At 36.3% G+C, this 20,992-nt stretch overlaps 1 protein-coding gene across 27 annotated transcripts; it reads left to right on the forward strand.

Annotated features, from left to right (window-relative positions):
- Nucleotides 1-1,872: 1,872 nt before the first annotated feature.
- On the forward strand, nucleotides 1,873-12,181 carry LOC103714574 (uncharacterized). Of its 27 annotated transcripts, none has more exons than XR_015976614.1 (5): nucleotides 1,875-2,116; nucleotides 2,180-2,293; nucleotides 2,476-2,543; nucleotides 9,683-11,400; nucleotides 11,629-12,181. XR_015976614.1 is itself a non-coding variant. In XM_026807462.2 (4 exons), the coding sequence occupies exons 1-4, from the start codon at nucleotides 2,047-2,049 to the stop codon at nucleotides 11,632-11,634; spliced, it is 285 nt and encodes a 94-aa protein (XP_026663263.1). In that variant the 5' UTR covers nucleotides 1,934-2,046; the 3' UTR covers nucleotides 11,635-12,181. The 27 variants fall into 27 exon arrangements, 2 of the variants coding, with proteins under 2 accessions (XP_026663263.1, XP_026663261.1); XR_015976619.1 differs by having other exon boundaries at nucleotides 10,815-11,400; XR_015976620.1 differs by having other exon boundaries at nucleotides 2,199-2,293.
- The last annotated feature ends 8,811 nt before the right edge of the window (nucleotides 12,182-20,992 follow it).

A 20,992-nucleotide genomic window follows, 5' to 3' on the forward strand; every position in this document is an offset into this window, starting at 1 on the left:
GAAGGATCTCCGCTGAACAAAATCTGCCGTCTTCGGTGTTTTTTTGTCTATTTTCAGATCGGACTGATAGCTCCAAGCAGATATGCAAATCCAAGCAAACCAGTCTGAATATCCTAAGTAGAACTAGTTAGTCATCATTCGTCCACGCATTCAGTTCAATTGGTTATGTTACAATTGATGATAATGGTTCAATCCCCACTTTACATGTTACGACCTTGCAACAAGCATACATACCTCAAGGTCAATAAATGTAATAGATGGCTCCTAGGCAAAGGTCCCGACTCACATAGAATGAATTGTGCTTGGACTAGTAGTTAATTATACTCCTCGAGCTACCTGGTTGTGTATCATCCAACCCAAACCCTATCCCCATTTTCCAAATAAGATCAGAGGCCATTGGCTGCAGCAGAGAGGTTCTTATGACTAGATTCAAAAATCTTCTCGTGGCAATAATTGAAGCCACAGATGCTTAGATGAGTGGCAATGATGATTTGTTGTACCGGGGCTTTGTGATGTATGCTGCCTTCTTAGAAGCCATGTTTGACGATGCATGCACTTTGTAGAGATAAGAATTAATTATAATGATCTAATTATAGATTTCTACCAAAAAATTTATTGACTCTTATAACAGTTGTAATGGCTGATGTTTGTTCAATATTCGTGAAATTATTTAGGGCAGCATTTGTCATGGTTGCCGTTCTCTAGCTTTTTTTCTTTTTTTAAAATTAAATTTATTATTATTATTATTTTGGCAAAAACTGAAAACTTCAAACTTGTTTGACTATAGGATGGAGATAATAATGATTGTGGAAACCAACTTTACTAAAAACTTATTCTATCTAAGTTTTTGATATTGTTTGGTTCGCAAGAAGAGGAGGCAAGAAAATATGGTCGAACATAAAAATTTGAGAAATGCCTTGGAGGAAAGAAGAACTCATATAGGACATTGGGAAAGTTCAATAATTCTCTCTTGGGGTATTTTTTTTTAAAAAAAATGCTCTTAAGCCTTTAAATAAAATAAGAAATTTTTTTTCTAGATATAAATATTTTATACAAACTTTCCAAAAAGAAAAAAGGTTAATGATCAACCAAATATAAGCTATTTTGAAATGTGTTGCTTTCCGATAATTAACCAAACATGCGAAAACTATTTTTTTAAACATAATTTATCTAGACATCAGTTTTTTTCGGTGAGAAAAAATTCTTTCCGCGAACTAAACGAACCTTCTATACTCCCAAGAGAATCCTAAAAATTGGAAACAAAGGCAGGACTAATATTGAAATAATAAGAAGTTATAAACCTATAGTGGCTATCATAATCTTGTTATATTGGTTAATAAAAATATAATGATATTATTATCCAAAAAATAATTATTTAATAAATTTGTGATGGTACCATCTTTATTTTCTAGAAAATATTTTAAAAATTGAATTTTGAAGAAAAACTATTTTATTGATAAACAGTGCAAATGCAAATAACAAGTATTATTTGTGTCATTGCGAGCCCCTACAATACTAATTAATCCATAGTAACGGTTGTTATCTTTTCCAGTTACTATACATAGGGGGTTCGTTTGGTTCGCGGGAAGCATTTTTCCTAATAGAAATATAATTCCTGCGAAGTAGATTTCTAGGAAGAGAATGCGTAGGAAAGTACTTTTGGCATGTTTGGTTGACCATGAGAAAGTGACAGATTTACAAAGTACTTATGTTTGGTTAACGATCCACTTTTCTGAAAAAATTATGTATAATTCCTACTATACTCTTAATAAAAATTAGGTATTTAATGCCTTTTTAATGCTGAAGGATTTTTTTGGGAAAAAATAAAATAGAATGATTTCCGTCTCATAGGAAATAATTTTTTTATGTTTTTCATGAAAAAAATTTTTATATAAAATATGAAAATAAAATATAGCTTTTTCGAGGCCCGAAAGCGTTTTAACGGTATCATGTTAGGTCACCGCCTTAAGCCAGCTATAAGTATCCATCTCCCCACGACGACGATGGCCCGCTCTGCCCTCTTGAAATCTCTCCGACCTGTCTCCTATGCCCGCTCTTCCCCTCATGGTAGAAGTCCTCGCTAGGGTTCAGCAGATGCCCCCGTTGTCCCGCCAAGGTAAGTAAGCTTCGATCCTTATGCTCCCTTCTTTTCTAGGTCGACTGATCTCTTTCTTGAAAGGTCTTGATTTCGTCGCCAGAAAGAGGTCTCCATTTCTTGCGTCTTACGGAAAGATTGGGTTCTTGTTCATCTTCTTTGAGGCCTCATCTACGGGTGAACGGTGCAAGAACGACGGTAAACTCCTTCTTGATCTCCTATTTCCTCTTTTTCTCTTCTTTTGTTTTGTTTTTATTCTTGATCTAGTCTACGGTTCTTGCGAACTGTTTCATAATTCTGAGATCGGTTCGGGTTCCACGCTCATAAAATCATTTTCCTTTTCTTTCCACGGTTTCTTCCCTTTCTTCGAGAGATCCAAGACTCCTGAGCAAAGAAGCCTTATCGGTGTCACCTCATGTAGGAGCAAGCTACCGATGAATGATTCTTGGTATGGGCTCTCTTTCTTCTTTCCTTCTTTTCCTTGGATTTGCCTGGGATGGTTATAGCATGAGAAAATCTGAGAGGTTTTTGAGATTCTTTCTGGTTTCAACGTCAGAAAGCCAGACGTAAGTCTTCTTTGCATCAAGATGCGAGATACCGGGGTTCAGATCCTAGAAAACCATATCTTTTTCTTCGATTTTGCTAGATGTGAGATATCTGAGATCCGTTCAGGGTATAACCATGGTACTCAGTTTTAACGATTAGTTATCATATCCTTTCTTTTGAAGTTGGAAAAAACCTATTTTCTCCACACAAAAAAAGAAAATTTGAAATAAACGTAGTTTCTGTTTTGAACTAACGTTCTATAGTCTTTCTTTTCTAATTGTAATCTCATAGCAATGTTCTATAGTCAGTTTGACATTCTGGGCAATTGTGATTGCAAGTCTTCAACCAGGTATTAGCCTGTTCCCATCTATATGTTTCTGACATTAACTTCAAATCTTTGCTTCCATCTTTTTTTAGTTCCTAGCACGCCTTAACTAGTAGGAAGGTTGAGCAGCCATTACTGCTATTTGATTATTTGAGGGTTTCTGTAGAACATTTTCAATATGGTTAAACACCTTTAAAAGAAGGTGTTCTTAAAGTGTCTGGAGTTATGTTGGTTGAAATATTAAAACATTTATGTTTGCATATATTTTGTAGAGAAACATGTACACAAGGCATAATATCAATACATGAGAAAATTATTTCTAGTGGCTAATCAACTAGTGACTAAGAGATGGACTGAGAATAAATCTATAATTCTAAACTCACGTGAGCATGGAAACAAGCATAAGGGTCAAGATTATCCATGATAGCTTGTCCTTGAAGTAGGACTGCATGTTGACTGTTCTTAACTTGATTGTTGAATTTGTTTTTTAAGACTTGACTTCTTGCAAACTTATAACAGCTGAATTGCATTGTTATTAATGTGATCAAATATTTAACATCTTATTTTTCAATAACTATGTATTTTAATGTTATTATGTTTATATTTACAGTTTTCTTATGAGTTCCAATACCTTTTGGTGATAGTTTTGTCTTTCTTTATTTTTTTTGTAATTTAACTATCAGCTATTATATAAATTCTTAATGTTTATCTGTTTATTTTTTCATTGTGTGTATGTTTTGCTTTATGTTCTTTTACATTTTCTCTTCAATTGGTTTTGAGTTCATTAATTTCGTTGGTTATTTTTTTCTTATTTGATTATTTTTATTGTTGATTGCTCCTTTTTTTTGGCTTAATTATTAGATCATCCTTCTTAGTTGAGTGTGTATAATTTATTTCCAAATGATTTAGACTTGATAAGTGAGCTTCTTTCTTTGAATTTCTCTAGGATCGTTTGTATATTGAATGTTTGAAATTATAATGATAGTTTCAATTTTTCATATTCATTTTTTTGTGTGCTTGATGTGTAGTAAATCTTCTTCTTCATTTCTCATAAAGTGGTTCTCATCTTTTTCTCCCTCATCTTACTTCTAGCTTCATTCACTGTACATCTTTATTTTTTTAATTGAAGATTTCATTGACTATAAAAAAAGATTTCAAATTTTGTTGATATTCTTATTTTAATATTCGTTTGGAATTGTATGTATTTTTCCTTTTGTGTTTTTTTTACTTTATGATTACTTTAATTTTGTTGATTTATCTCTTTGGTTTTTTTCCTTCTATTTGAGTGTCTTTTTCCTTTTTTGCTTGATTTTTCTCTTCATAGATGCGCTTTATTGAATTTTAAATCATGTTCCATTTTCTAAGTTTTATTTTCAAATGATTTTGCTTTTTCAATCCCATAAAAGTGTTTTTCCCTTATTTTTAGTTTTTTTTAATAAAATCTTATACATCTAGGTTTTCTTTTAAAATCTTCTTATTGTGGGATTGATTCCTTCTCCTTAAATTTGCTTTACTGAATTATCAAACCATTTCCTTTGCCTAGAGTGTGCATTTCATTTCTATCAGGTGGTTTCTTTCGTTTTCTTTTAATACCTTCATTCCTTATACTTGATTTTTCTTTACATAACTTGATTCTTTTTTTGTTTATTGAAGATTTCAAATTTTATTTATTTTTTCATTTTGATTTTCAATTTATTCATTTTTCTTGATGTGTATATTTGCCTATTGCTTTCATGTCCTTTTATGTTTTGTTATCAGTTTCTTTAAGTCAATATATTTCTTTTTTAGTCTCTCTTATCTTAGTGGCTTTGGTAGCCTGTTCTCTGACATAGGATTGCAACTTCAGCAATTCTCAGCTTGATAGTTAATGCTCTTTTCTGTTTTCCCTTCTTACATACTTAAATAATCTGGTTTAAGTGATATTAACATTTTTAGATTTTGTGCTAGTTACCAATTTTGTTGGCTCTGGACATTGCATGTCATTTAAACTGCCAACAAAATATCATTGGCAATTTCCAGATTAGATAATTTGACTGTCTAAACATGTCCTCCACATGTATTAATTGTAGTAATTACATAATACATGCTCGAATGTCAACATTCCATCAGGTGTTGCTGTCAGTAGGCATTTATTTAACTTGATTGTGGGATGGAATAGACCAGTAGAATGATATGCAGAAAGCAATTTTACCAACTATCTGGTATTTTCTATTCAAGTGGTTTTCTTGTGTGGTGCATCTGTTTCCATATGCCTTAAATTATTATTATTATTATTTTAACTTGCTGGACACAAGCCCTGTTGGTAGGCAGAAAATTCTTTCCAAATCAGGATCCTGGAACTGCATCTGTATCTATATTTATATTCATCTAAATACAAATATAATTTTTTTCATTCGACTAACATCTGTATCTATATTTATATTCATCTAATATAAGAAATATGGATATTTATATATTGGTATTTGATCCATATTTGATCCGATTTCAGCCTTAACATAAGCGTTTTGAGTCAGTTTAGGTCATGCTCTCATATGTTTTCATTCAATAAATAAATAATAAAATTATTGGAGGAGCAAACTTACACCGCAAAAGGCCATGCATGTTCCCCCATCGAAAATAGATGTTTGTCGTCATCTCTCAATTCATCATGTTTGGCATGAAAATATAATAAGTAACAACCATCCATTTTCAAGATGAATGATATGTCGTCTATACAAACATGCATAACCAAGACACATGGAGCAAAGAATTAAAGCATGGAGAGTAACGCTATAGATTCCTAGTCACTTAGTAATCTGCTAGCTCGCTCTTTTTTTTCTTAGAGTGGCTATTTTGTACGGCCCTTGAGTATACACATCCTCTAGCATCAATCATACAAATATCTTGCAATCTCTAAAGCAACGATGCCGATGTCTCCCATAGCACCAATCCGATGTGACTGGCCACAAAGGATGCCATACAATCGGCTACATTGTTGCCCTCCCTATACATATGTCTAATCACACATGAGATGCAACTCGATATAAGTCTCTAGATATCTGCCAATAGTGAAAGGATGTATCCTGAATCCCGATACTCCATCCCTGCTCTGATCCATGAAGCGATTGTTCTAGAATCCCTTTCCAAAACTATGCCATCGGCCCACAAAACTACAATGGCATGAGTAAGGCCGTCCCATGCGACTCTTAGCTCGATGAGTAGCCTAGACGTGTCATACAATAGGCAGCCCCTCACCGAAGTTAACCCAGAGGAAGTTATAGGTTTTGGACCCCAGATTTTCCCACCTATCAAGATCCTCTCCAAACTGGCGACCCAGATGAAATATGAAGCATCAATCATGGCTCTCATCACAACCACCAAGGGGCCCTCCGCTGCACTCTCAAACAATCTTATGTTCTTAGCCATCCAAACCTGGTCCTCGATCTATGTATCTTCCCGCATTTATATGTAGGAAAATCTGAAGATTCCAAAACCTGATCGTGGTGGACAAGATGCAGGCTAAGATGAGAAGGCTAGATTGCTCTTTTGATATAGTGAGAAGATCAATATCATTGTTGCTAAGATGAGCCATAACATGTCAGCATCATACAAACTTTTCATCTGAGCCATGATATCAAATATTAATAAATAGAGTATAATCAATACTTCGATCCTTATTATCTTCTTATATAATCTAATATCATTCAAAATTCTGACAAATGTGTTATGAATTTCTAATTAATTACTTTTAAATTTCAAAATATTTTTTAATTAATAAATATTTAAATGTTATTTTTATATAGTAATTAAATTTGAGGTCACTATGTTTGTGGATATTTTATTATCTTCCTAGAATATTGAACAAGATCTCAAAATATCTCAAGCTTCTTTTATAGACTCCAATCTATTTTTCAACCAAAAAAATTCGTAACCTTGGTCCATTTCTTTCTCGAGCATTCACAAAGATTGCCGAGAACTCTAGGTTTAGAAAACTTAGAACCCTTGGGCATCTGAGTGGGATGGAGAGTTGATTATATCTTGTATGAAATGAATGTTTCCACGATAATGTGTTATATGTTTGTTAGCTAATTAACAATGATTGTATGCATTGTTTTAAACAATTGACTATGTTTTTGTCTTGCTCCTTTGAAATGCATGATATACTTATTTAGTGTTATATGTGCGTTGTTTTTTCCGACTAAATCCTCGTTGAGCTATAGCCGTTATCAAGCAGAGAAACGGAACCTCTACTTTTTGAAGGCATGGATGTGAGCTTTCATGGTTATTGGCATGAGAAGAACCATCATCTAAAATACAGGAAGGAGAATCAGATGGTAATCAAGGCATTAGCAATCTTCAATGGGCGAGCATATATGTGGTTAGTCTTGCAAGGGATAATATATATGTGAAAGTCCCACATTGATGATCTAAACTAGTAGATCAGATCTATTACTTCTAAATTACTTACATACAAAAAATCATATAATTTGGAGATCCCTAGTCAATGCATTAGATGGTTGAAAAATTGGATAGTCTGAATAATATCAATATATATATATATATATTTGATTACTTGATGCATATGCTAGGGATCTCCAAATCATATGATTTTGGGTAAGTAGTTTCAAGGTAGTAGATCATATCCAATAGCTTGGATTATTGATATGAGATTTTCATTGTTCGATTTAGATTTGATCGAATCCGAGTAGAGATCTGCTTGAGTATAGCCAAATTCAACTCCCTATAAAAATATATGTTTTTTGATTTTGCATACGGTGATTGCAACATGGTTCAACGGTTACTATGAAGATTTAGGAAACAAAAGTTTTACAGTAAGTCCTCTTTTAGTTCATTAATGATTTTTAAATTTAGTTTCTGTTTTCAGATTGCAAAATTAATTTAGCATCACTACATGAAATAGGACAGATGAAAATTTGACAGTATGTTCCTCTGCAGTTCCCTAATCATGTTTAGATACACCATTGTATATAAACTCCAATAATCGGCCATTGAACTTAATTGAGAACACTAGGTTAATGACCACATTTATTGTTGAATTCTGAAGAATGCAAGTTTTATATAACCTAGGCATCAACAATTCGATTGAACATGGTGAAGGACACTCAAACCATGATGAAAGTTTGTGTGAATATTTTTAATATTTTAAGCATGCTGGGTATATAAATTCTGAGACCTACACCTTTTTTTTTCCCCCAAGATCTTTGTATAGACTCATCTAATGATTAAAATAGTTAAACATGAATTTTCTAGATAGGTCAAAGCCAAAACGTTGGGTTTGCCCAAAATTGAACCCAACCTTAGCCAGTGAGACTTGATCTAACTCAATCCAAATCTTAATTAAATGAACTTTTTTTCTCTTGTTTTTTCTAGGTTAATTAAAAAATCAACTTTTGTTCATAACTTGAGGAAAATCATAAGGTAAAGTTAGGTGGATCTAAAAGTTTTGGTCCACCCTCTTCTTTCTCCAATCTCCACAGGTCAATCTTTAAGCCCCATTGACTAGCATTCAACCAACTGCTCGGTTTATCAGGTTTGCGTATTTGTTAAAAAACTGATTCAATGGAACTTGTGGACTACTTGGGTGTCCCATATCATTGGCTGTAAATTGAAACATGTGGTTGCAGTATCTACACTAGAATCTTGATAGAGCTTCATTAACAACTATTAATATGTTATTTGTAACTTAACTGATGGATTGCATTTTGGATCTATTGATCAACATGAGCCAATTTGATGTCTATACAAGACATAGTTGAATACTATCTCATCTACAACTCCCTCCAGCATGCACCAAGCGTGCTTGTTCGCAAGAATACAAGAACCAGCTCATGCCCTAACTTAATTGTTCCAATTTGAATAATAGCACCCGTTGGGATTTGGTTTATTAAATCCACTCAATGGGTAAAATGTTATAAAGGTTATGGATATGCCTTGAATCCGACCTTTGCTAATCTAACGGGCCGATGGAAGCTTGCCATGTGGCCTCCATTAAAGACTCCATGTTACAGTTCATCTTTCTAGGGGTATCTTGAGGTACAAATATTTTTACACTCTCTTACTTTCTCTCAAGCCTCACTTGTTTTCCAAAATATTTTTCTGACTTAGGCATCGGTGGATTCCCGCCAAACAAAATCCGGCAATCTTCGGTGTTTTTTTTTTTGTCTATTTTTAGGTCAGAATGACAGCTCCAAGCAGATATGTTAATCCAAGCAAACTAGTCTGAATACCCTAAGTAGAACTAGCTAGTCACCATTCATCCGCGCATTCAGTTCAATCGGTCGGATTTTGGCGGAGCAGTTATAATTGAGAAATCAAAAATATGTTACAATTGATGATAGTAGTTCAATCCCCACTTTACATGTTACGACCTTGCAAGCCAAGCATACATACCTCAAAGTCAACAAATGTAATAGATGGCTCCTAGGCAAAGGTCCCTCATGGCTCACACAGAATGACTTGTACTTGGGCTAGTGGCTAATTATACTCCTCAAGCTACCTGGTTGTGTATCATCGAACCCAAACCCTATCCCCATTTTCCAAATAAGATCAGAGGCCATTGGTTGCAGTAGAGACATCTGCACTCATCGTCCAGTGCCTCGCTGCCCGAGAGATCACGCCATCTCCATGGCCAAATATGATGAACTAAATAAGCTTTGCTCTGAACTTCCCTGTGACAAAATTAATTATAATGATCTAATTATGGTTTTCCTGTATAGGTGAAAGATGATCGAGAGGTTCTTATGACTAGATCCAGAAAGCTTCTCGTGGCAATAATTGAAGCCACAGACGATTAGATGAGTGGCAATGATGATTTGTTGTACTGTGGCTTTGTGATCCATGCTGCCTTCTTAGAAGCCATGTTTGACGATGCATGCACTTTGTAGAGATGAGAATTAATTATAATGATCTAATTATAGATCTCTACCAAAACAATTATTTTGACACCTATAATAGTTGTCATGGCTGATGTTTGCTCGATGTTCGTGAAATTATTTAGGGCAGCATTTGGCATGGTTTCCTATCTCTAGCTTTCTTTTTTTTAAAAAAAATAAAATTTATTATTATTATTATTTTGGCAAAAATTGAAAACTTCAAACTTGTTTGGTAATGAATATGACGATAGAATGGAGATAATAATGATCGTGGAAACCAACTTTACTAAAAAATTATTCTACCCGAGTTTCTGATCTCGTTTGGTTAGCAAGAATAGGAGGAAAGAAAATATGGTCAACGAGAAAAATTTAAGAAATGCCTCGTATTTATATTTAGTTGAAGTTTTCAATAGAAAGAAATGGAAAAGTAGTTTTTTTTTGAAAATAAAATTTTTATATTTATAGAAGAAAAACTCATATAGCACATTGGGAAAGCCCAATAGTTTTCTCTTGGGATATTTTTTTCTTTTTAAAAATGCTCTTATGCTTTTTAAGTAAAATAAGATAAGTTCTTTTTCTAGATTATAAATATTTTACACAACTTTCCAAAAAAAAGTTAATGCTCAACCAAACATAAGCCATTTTGAAATGTGTCGCTTTCCGATAATTAATCAAACATGCAAAAACCATTTTTTCAAGCATAATATATTTAGACATAATGTATCTGTGTTCTGTATACCCCTAAGGTAATTCTGGCTATGCAGTCTTCAATGCAACTTTCTTACACCGAAAGTGTATTCGCATAATCACATCACACTACTGTTACTATCATCATCATCCTCATCATGTCGTCATCATCATATTGTTGTTGTTGTTGTTATATTATTAGTGATTGTTGGCAAAAAACAATTCACATTAGGTTATCACTGTATTTACTATTTCATTCTATCCTTTGTGGAACTTGATTTGGCACAAGGATCGAATCCCGAGACATGCTTTCACTGCTTAGAAGGTTCTTATGGCTAAGTCACTCACTCAGACCGAACTTCAGCACCGAGGATTCCAGCTTGTCTCTTACTGCTCCCTGTGTTGGGAAGATCTGCTATATCTGGGAGAGTGTCTTGATTCTTTAGGGTCACATTCCGTGGTATCATATCTCAACCCCCTTTCGTCATGGTTTGAAATCGGTCTTTCACTACATATGAATTTTCTGCTGCTATATTTTTCCCAGATGTCAACTTGCCACCAACATGTTTGAACTTGTTACTAATATATTTGAAGTTACTTGGTAGCAGGCATAGAATGCAGGGCCTGCTAAAAAGGCGACTTATTTAAGATGAATCCTTCATTTCCTTTTGGTTCACTTGCTCATTGGGAAATCATTTAATCAAAGGACCTCCAGTTAACAGGGGCTTCAACTTAATGAGTCAATGTTGTTGACATTTAACAATCAGGCTTCCCTCTATGATGATCCAGCAGAAGTCCATTGATCAGAAAATTATATTGATCATCTAATTCTTGGGCTGTGGCCTGTTGAACCAATGGATTGATTTAGGGATAATGTATAACAATTTAGAATCATGTTTCCTCTTACATTGTATTTCTTGTATAAGCCCTAAACTTTGTTAATCAATCCTTAAAACATGGATTGCTTTAGGGATAGTGTATAACAATCTAGAATTATGTTTCATCTTACGTTGTATTTCTTGTATAAGCCCTAAACTTTGTTGACTATCCTTAAAACATCATATTCTTAAAATTGAAGTTGGTTTTTCTTTATGTTTATGCAGGATTAACATTTTGGCATTGTCCCACTGGAAGCAATGGCAGCCTGTAATTGCATGCAACAGCAGGGGGCCTGTAGAGACAATTAAACATGGAGTTACTGAGTTCTCTGCGATTCCACCTGGAATTCTTGCGGGCTATGTCCAGGCTTGTCACTGTTCCTGAGATGGCAGTAAGGATGAGTAAGGAGGCATGGAACCATGTCAAATAGAAGTTCTCTACCAAGACCTTTGGAGAACAGCTAAACATTACGTCCTTGATGCTTTGCATCAGAGAATAGAGTAAGCAAGAATTGGAGTACCATTTGGAAATGGAACCATCCATGATTTGAACTCAGTTTGCTTTGTTGAAGATGGTCCAGCTCAGTGCAATTACTTTGTCACCCTAATTTCGCTAGTGTTACTTTCTTGCGATCCAATTCATACGATTTTAATGCTGATATTTTCTTTGGGTATGTGATCTCTGAAATGTTCGAATAAGGGCAAAGTGAACAATCATCATTGACATGAACATTGCGTCCCTTCAGAAAGTGCTATACGAACATCACATTCTCATTTACTTTGGTTCCTAATCTTTCTACTTTTATGATAATTCACATGCCATGTTTACTTATAAAAGCCGAATTTTTTTGGGATATTTTAAACTTGAATATAGCACTCTCAACCCTCTGCTGCATATGGAACTGCAGATTTACATATGGATACTGATGGGCTGAGATAATTCCAGCATGTCAAAATACGGGATATGTGCGAATTGAATGCCAAAGCAAGACATTTGCTGTTCTTTCTTTCAAGTTGATAGCATTCTTATGCATCACTGGATATTGTTCATTCCATCAGTCACAGTTATAATTGGGGGTCTTTTTGTGCATGGTGTTTCCTTGTGGCACAGGCATGTAGTTTTGGGCTGTTGCTTTCTAATTTGATCAGCTACACTGGAGCCTTGATGGTTATGCTTCTCGCAACTTTGTCTCTGCGGTGCACTGTATTGAATTAATTACCTGATGAGAAAATTTAGTTGGTATACTGGTCATTTCACTTTTGACACTGTTGAATGCAACTGTAATTAATGTTCAGATGCCAGCACTGGGACTTGTTCATCCAACTTGGACGCCTTCGTCCATTTAATCCATAAAGAAGATCATCTTCAATCTCTGTATTAGGAGGGGATCTCACAACAGAAGATCCCAAACTATGAATGACTTAACAATGATCAACGATGGTCCCAAGGAAGCTTAGCCTACTATGATCAATGCAGTCCACTTGGTTATGGTCCCTCTGTGCAGTGCCTAACTGATAAAAATGGTCCGGGTCAGTCTTCACATGATGAATTTAAGATATTCTATTAGACAACTCATGCCAGCACAAAGAGTAGCTTATTGCTTTCTATTCAAATAGTAGGTGAAGGTGCTGAGAAGTAACTCTCTGTTGGATAGCTCACATGCAAGCTGCAGTAGAAAGGCATGCCCATTTACTGTAGAAAGCTGCAAAATTGTTCTATTTCATGCTTGCAGTATCCTATTGTGGTCTGTCTATCACATCACACTACCCATTTACTCAGTACTGGGAAAAGTATTCTCATAATCACATCACACTGCTGCTGCTGCTGCTGCTATCATCCTCATCATGATCATCATTATTGTTTTTGTTGTTGTTAGTGATTGCCGGCAAAAAACAATTTACATTAGATTATCACTGCATTTACAATTTTATTTTATCCTTTGTTGGGAAGCTCTTCTATGTTTGGGAGAGTGTCTTGATTCATTAGGGTCACGTTCTGTGGTACCATATCCCAACCCCCTGTCGTCATGGATTGAAATCGGTCTTTCACTACATATGAATTTTCTGCTGCTATGTTTTTCCCAGATGTCAATGAACTTGTTACTAATATATTTGAAGTTGCCTGGTAGCAGGTATATAATGTTAGCCTTACTAAAAAGGCAACTTATTTAAGATGAATCCTTCACTTCCTTTTGGTTCACTTGCTCATTGGGACATCACTTGATCAAAGGACCACCAATTAGCAGGAACTTCAACTTAATGAGTCAATTTTGTTAATATTTAACAATTAGGCTTCTCTCTATGACAACCCAGAAGAAGTCCATTGATCAGACAATAATATTTGGCCATTTAATTCTTGGGCTGTGGCCTGTTGAACTGATGGATTTCTTTAGGGATAATTTATGACAATCTAGAATTACGTTTCCTCTTACGTTGTATTTCTTGTATAAGCCCTAAACTTTGCTGTTCAATCCTTAAAACATCAAATCCTTAAAATAGAAGTTGGCCTTTTCTTTATACTTATGCAGGATTAACACTTTGCATTGTTCAACTGGAAGCAATGGCAGCACAGAAGCCTGTAATTGCATGCAAGAGCGGGGGGCCTGTAGAGACAATTAAACATGGAGTTAACTGGGTTTCTTACGATCCCACCCCACTGGAATTCTTGCAGGCTATGTCCAGGCTTGTCACTGATCCTGAGATGGCAGTAAGGATGGGTAAGGAGGCATGGAACCATGTCAAACAGAAGTTCTCTACCAAGACCTTTGAAGAACAGCTAAACATTACGTCCTTGATGCTTTCCATCAGAGAATAGAGTAAGCAAGAATTGGAGTACCATTTGGAAATGGAACAATCCATGATTTGAACTCAGTTTGCTTTGTTGAAGATGGTCGAGCTCAGTGCAATTACTTTGTCACCCTAATTTTGCAAGTGTTACTTTCTTACGATCCAATTCATTCTATTTTAATGCCGATATTTTCTTTGGGTATGTGATCTCTGAAATGTTGGTATAAGAGCAAAGTGAACAATCATCATTGACATGAACATTGCATCCCTTCAGAAAGTGCCATACGAACATCACATTCTCATTTACTTTGGTTCTTAATCTTTCTACTTTTATGATAATTCACATGCCATGTTTACTTATAAAAGCCGTTTTTTTGGGGGATATTTTAAACTTGAATATAGCACTCTCAACCCTCTGCTGTATATGGAACTGCAGATTTACATATGGATACTAATGGGCTGAGATAATTCCAGCATGTCAAAATACTGGATATGTGCGAATTGGATGCCAAAGCAAGACATTTGCTGTTCTCTCTTTCAAGTTGATAGCATTCTTATGCATCACTGGATATTGTTCATTCCATCGGTCACAGTTATAACTGGGGGTCTTTTTGTGCATGGTGTTTCCTTGTGGCACAGGCATGTAGTTTTGGGCTGTTACTTTCTAATTTGATCAGCTACACTGGAGCCTTGATAGTTATGCTTCTCGCAACTTCGTCTCTGCTGTGCACTGTATTGAATTAATTACCTGATGAGAAAATTTAGTTGGTATACTGGTCATTTCACTTTTGACACTGTTGAATGCAACTGTAATTAATGTTCAGATGCCAGCACTGGGATATGTTCATCCTACTTGGACGACGCCTTCCATTTTATCCATGAAGAAGACCATTTTCCATCTCTGTTTTAGGAGGGGGATCTCACAACAGCAGATCCCAAACTATGAATGACTTAACAATGATCAAAGATGGTCCCATCAAGGAAGCTTAGCCTACTATGGTCAATACAGTCTACCTGGTTATGGTCCCTCTGTGCAGTGCCTAACTGATAAAATATGGTCCGGGTCCGTCTTCACATGATGAATTTAAGATATTCTATTAGACCACTCATGCCAGCACTAGAAGTCTCGAATTGCTTTCAAAGGTGCTGACAGGTAACTCTCAGCTGGATAGCTCTCATGCAAGCTGAAGTAAAAAGGGATGCCCATATACTGTAGAAAGCTGCAGAACTGTTCTATTTCATGCTTGCAGTATCCTATTGTGGTGTGTCTATGGGCATGCCTGTGAAGAAGTTAGCTTCTCATGTGGTTTCTGAGTTTTGGGGTGAAATTTAGTGATGCCATGGAATCACACTTCTCCGTTAGTGGTGAGTGTTTTCCACCCTAATGTGCCATCAATGGAAATAATATTCATGATAGTGGTGAGTATTTCCACCCTTTTTTTATGCGAGAGATCAAAAAAGGAGACACATCTATGCAATTTTTTTAGATCTAAATATTTGGCAGTGTATCATCTAAGACTTGAACGACTGCTAGATAGAGAGAAGTGTTAACAAAAAGTAGGAGAGATTTACTGGAACTCAGGTTATATTAGATGGATCTGAATCATCCAAGAATCAACTCTATAATTGTTGCCTGCTAAATAGAGGAGAGTGACTTTTTGGGCACAATCATGAATATCTAGCATATATTAGGAGGGCAGGTCCATTCAGAACTTTTAGGGCCCATTTAGATATTTTTACAGGATGGGGCTAGAAAATTCTATAAAAATCAAATCTGTTGGTCTATCTAGCTCACATATTTTAAGGACCTGTCTATATCCCAGTTTTTTGGGCTGAGCAAATAAAAAAGATCCGTGAAGATCTTTTCCTTTTTTTTTTGTTTTCACAAAATTGGGTTGGAAGATATTTAGTTGATGGAGATATACTTAAATGGAGGGTCTACTTAAAGAATCCTACATAATTTTTAGTCCAATTTTATACGAATGTCCAAAGATAGCCTTAATATCTTATTTATGGCGGCAGTCCGGCAAAATCCAATCATGTTACGTGCTAAGATATGCGTTCGGAGTGCACGGCATTTTCTTTTGCCTTCTAGGTGGGCTGCCCTGTAAACACCTTGCGGTTTCGGGCGTGAGAACAAGGCATTGAAGGCAGCACGTGCAAGCACCCCATGCGGTCAATGGCACGTGCCAATTATTTTAGCATCATTTTGATGTCAAAAATAAAATTGCAACTTATCCAGCGAATGCCAGTTTGGTACGCGCTTTCATGGCGCTGTCAATGGGAGCCCATTCTCTTGTCAACTGCCTCGGAATCCACACCCACAGTTAGCACGTGTCAGCCCGAGATGATGAACGAGTGGACTTCCTCCCATTCAGCCTTCCATGGCTCGTTCAGCTCGACGTTGTTGTAGAAGTTTGTGTCAAATAGCCAAAAAGGATCAGCAGCTTCGGTACGTGACCAGTTCCATGCTACCTTCGCTGAATTATTTCTCTATCGCTTTGTTAGAAATTTCACGTTTAATGATTGCCCTAAATCTACGAGTTTTGATACTATTTTGTTGTAGCAATTGTGTTTAGCTTTTAAAATAAGGAAAACCTACAGTGGTGGTATGATATGTTCAGATGTTCTATCCTTAAATAAAATCATGTACAGGTGATATCATTATAACGCCATATATATAAAAAGAATAGCGAAACGAACAGCTTGAAAGTAAGTGGGCATGGCACAAGCTTTATGGCTGTTATTCATGCGCCATGGTACTGGCTGGCTGGCTGGCTGGCTGGCAATATTATGGACGTAAGTATAGAGTACCATTAATGCCTACTGTGATCATCATAATTTTTTGGGGAGCCATCATAATTGCTGAACTTACTTGCATGGTTAAGTTCATGCGATAAGATCGCATTACAAATTCTTGAGGCATCAACCAATGCCCATGGGTGAACTTAGTTCAAGATGGACCCCACGAGAAATCGAGAATCCTATGCTTTGATTTCTAGATACCATTAAATGATGCTTCTAAAACACATTCCATTAATGGCTTCACAGGTGCACCAAAATAAAGGCGCAGGTAAATGGAGCACATAAAATGAATTGGATGGTTTACCCATGGATAGCATAATTGCCCAGATTAAACACAATGGTCGTCATTGGGTTGGCGCACAATAGCATATAGATTACAAATCAGGTTGCCTCTCTCTTCAACCTTGCTCTTTCGGTCTTTCCAGTCTTGTGGATTTGGAGAGGATTAGAACATCTACCTTTAATAATACTTGCATGACGTTGTACCCCCTTGGAACCCCTTGTTCGTTCATAACCAAAGCTCCCTTGATACAAAAGCCTTTTTTTTTTTTGTTTTTTTTGGCGGTCAAAATGGCGTTTCATTTTCAATAACTCAAGTTTGAGTACCTCCTGCCAAATCAAAAGAAAGTAAGTAGTGCAACAGATGGGGAATACCTACTAAACTCGTCCAGATGACGTCCCCACAATGACGTGCCTTATATGAGGCGACCCAGTCCGCTGCTCTCTTCGCCTCTTGATATACATGGACAATCTGGGTAACGAACAACTCTTGTATCAATCTGCGAGTATCCCGAATCAGCGGATGACCATCGGCATACCTATCCGCTCCCCGTATCCAATCAATCACTGTGGCAGAATCTCCTTCAATACACAATCTGTCGACACCTAGCACACATTTCGCATACAGGATGCCATCTCAGGCTGCTCGTAGCTCCGCCCCTACAGCAGTCTAGCCTAGTGTGCTCCATCTACCAGCTGCAATCAATCTACCATAATGGTCCCTGACAACAAAGCCCACTCCACCGGATACTCTATCCATCGCCATACCGCCATCAAAATTCACATTAAGATAACCAGGGGATGGGGGTACCTAAGAAAGAGAAGCATATATGGACGTTGCAAAGTAGAACAGGTACCTTAGATATCCCTGGCCAACCTCGATGAAGTCAATGATGTCACCGAAGAGACCTCCGCAACTTGAGACACGGCTCTGTCCATCACAATCCTAAGGAGCGACCCTCTCCCCTCAAACAGGCGACCATTTCTATTCAGCCATATATGATAACCTAGATAGGCCACCACTACCCCCAGCTCGGCTGTGCTAGGCCTCCGAGAGGAGTCCCTCACGAACAGTAACAAGTCCTCCACTGACTCCCACCTCGAGGGTAAAGGCGTAGATAAACAACTCTAAATCTATACAGACTTAGGACAGTGAAGTAAGACATGACATATGGACTCCTCGATAGCCGGGCATACCTCGCAATACTGGGTTATTCTCGCCACCCGTCTAACCCGCTCCTGGTCGGAATACAGCCCCAAGCTACCTTCCAAAGGAAGAGCGCCACACGAGGATGCACCCTCATCTTCCATATCCAACCCGCATCGATCTGTCTGCCTAGCTCTCTGCCAATCCATGCATGAAGATCTCTGGCACGAACTCTCGACCTGCCCATCGACTCCCAAATCAGTATGTCTGGCCCCTCTCATGATGGTACAGGTCAGCCTTTGTTCTTCCTTCTGTTTTTTTTGTAAAATATCATGAAAATTATGCTCCTCAGACCATGAGCAATGCTAGAGTGGGCGGGGGCGGCTATCATTAGTATCATGAAAAGCATTTCAGCTAATCTTATGGAAAACATTTCATTGGTCCTATTTAATTCGAATTAATAGGCATTTTTGCTAACGCACCCAACGTCGTCTTTCTCAACATGCTCCACAGAGGTGGTCTCCTCACACTAATCAGCAACTGGTCTACTGCAGCTGAAAGCTGCTGGTTGCCAAATAGTAAGAAAAATGTCAAAGAAATTAATACACCGCATCATATGACGAAATCTTCAAAAATTGGAACCGCACTGTTCACCATTTTTATGTCGGATTCTGTGAAGCAATGTAGAATGGCCCACGAACCCCAGTGCAGTGGACTTTGTGAGTAACATGTATGAAAGAGAATGCAACGCGGTTTAATAAATAATACGCAGGCCGGACTATTCATGAATATTGCATACATTAATCAACCACCACCATATCCAGATTCAGAACATGGAGTTACTATCTGAAACATTAAGTAAGGTAGGTGGTGTTAGAGAATTAGAGATCACAGGCATGAAAGCTATGGCATTTATCATCAAGGAAAGCATGTTTGTCTTATAATACAGCTAATATGACCTTGCTTCCCCAAATGATCATCTCCATCCATTTTGAGCTCTCTTGCATTATAAATTAAGAATATTTAATCATGTGATGATTGTCACGCCTCTAACCCAACATCCAATTCTGGGCACGTAACACAGCCGTACACTTTCTAGGGCAGGGCTCTAGAGAATATGTTAGGCCTCAAAAATTCATCACAATCTCAAAATTATTAAACAATGATGACCTCAAGTTATAATGAACAACAAAACTGGTCCAATTACAAAATTTAACCATTCAACCAGGATCAGTGATGCTCTATCCATTCATTCATTTTTCATATGATCTCAACCATATCCAAGCAACCATAGCCAAGTATTAAGCCACTTGCAACCTGCAACTCTTAAAAAAAAAAAAAAAAAGGGGTTGTGAGCTTTACTACCCAGTACACCTCTACACCATAAATAATTGAAAAATAATTAATTAGCAATACAAGATAAAATAAATATCATATCAATACTTGAAAATCTCGTACAAATAATCTTCATATAAGTTCTCATTATCATATTTTCAAAAAAGCATATTACATGCATGCATGCATACATACATACATACATATATACATGCATACATACATACATACATATATACATACATACATATATATATATATAACCATTTGTTCAATAATAATTTTTTATGTCATTTCATCTGTTTCTCATTAATTTGATTTCTATATTTCTCATTGATTAACTTCCGGCTTTGGACTAACCAAAATTATAACTCGGTCTAAGATTTACAAAATTTCACGCGTAAGCCCGTAGAGGCTATCCCCATGCGTTAGTCTATTGGCGCTATACCATACTTATACTCGTGGAGGTTATCCCCATGCGTTAGCCTATGGGCGCTATACCATGCTTAAGTCTATGAAGGCTATCCTACGCATAAGCTCGTGGAGGCTATCCTAGTACGTTAGTCCAAAGGCGCTATCCCATGACGAGATTAGTCCAAACCATATCTTGTGTATTTAATTTATATATTACTTTTGTCAAATTAGTTACCACTTATACAATAAATTTCTCTCAAATTTAAGATATCTTTGTTCACATAATCATGTTCTTAATATCTAATATATATAATAACCATATGAATATATTTGTATTGGAAATAAATCATCACATGCTAAACTAAATCTATCGATGCAAATCTCACGATGCAAATCTAGCGGTATAAACTAATAAATACAAAACACACACACACACACACACACACATATATATGGTGTCCGAGTATAAAGATTCTTACCTCTATCGCAATCCAACACAACTACAATGCTACCAATCCACACCTAATATGTTCAATCAATTTAATATCAATATAACACTAACCTATCCCTTATCAATCACTTGCCATATCAATAAATCAATTATTCAGTAATTACCTAATTTTAGAGTTCTAATATTTGAATTACCCATATTCTTTATTCTCTTTTAATTAAAATAAAGGGTCAACGCCTTAACCTAAATTTAGAAACTAGAGTGTAGAATCTTTTTGAGTTTTTTTCTTTTCAGACGATTGTAGCCCCATACAAAACCAAGGTTGATTATAAAAATAGTTTATATAGGAACATAATCGAGGCCAGCTAGAT

The sequence above is a fragment of the Phoenix dactylifera genome, chromosome 3 (assembly GCF_051530095.1).
Source record: "Phoenix dactylifera cultivar Ajwa chromosome 3, Ajwa_hap1_PhDact_Kaust_v1.1, whole genome shotgun sequence".
In the NCBI taxonomy this organism is placed as follows: Eukaryota; Viridiplantae; Streptophyta; class Magnoliopsida; order Arecales; family Arecaceae; genus Phoenix; species Phoenix dactylifera.

Coding starts and splice junctions, on each gene's coding strand:
- LOC103714574 (XM_026807460.2), top strand. CDS start 2,047: ATGCCCGCTCTTCCCCTCATGGTAGAAGTCCTCGCTAGGGTTCAGCAG. Junction 2,117..2,198: donor GCCCCCGTTGTCCCGCCAAG/GTAAGTAAGCTT, acceptor TTTCGTCGCCAG/AAAGAGGTCTCCATTTCTTG. Junction 2,294..7,165: donor TGAACGGTGCAAGAACGACG/GTAAACTCCTTC, acceptor GTTGAGCTATAG/CCGTTATCAAGCAGAGAAAC.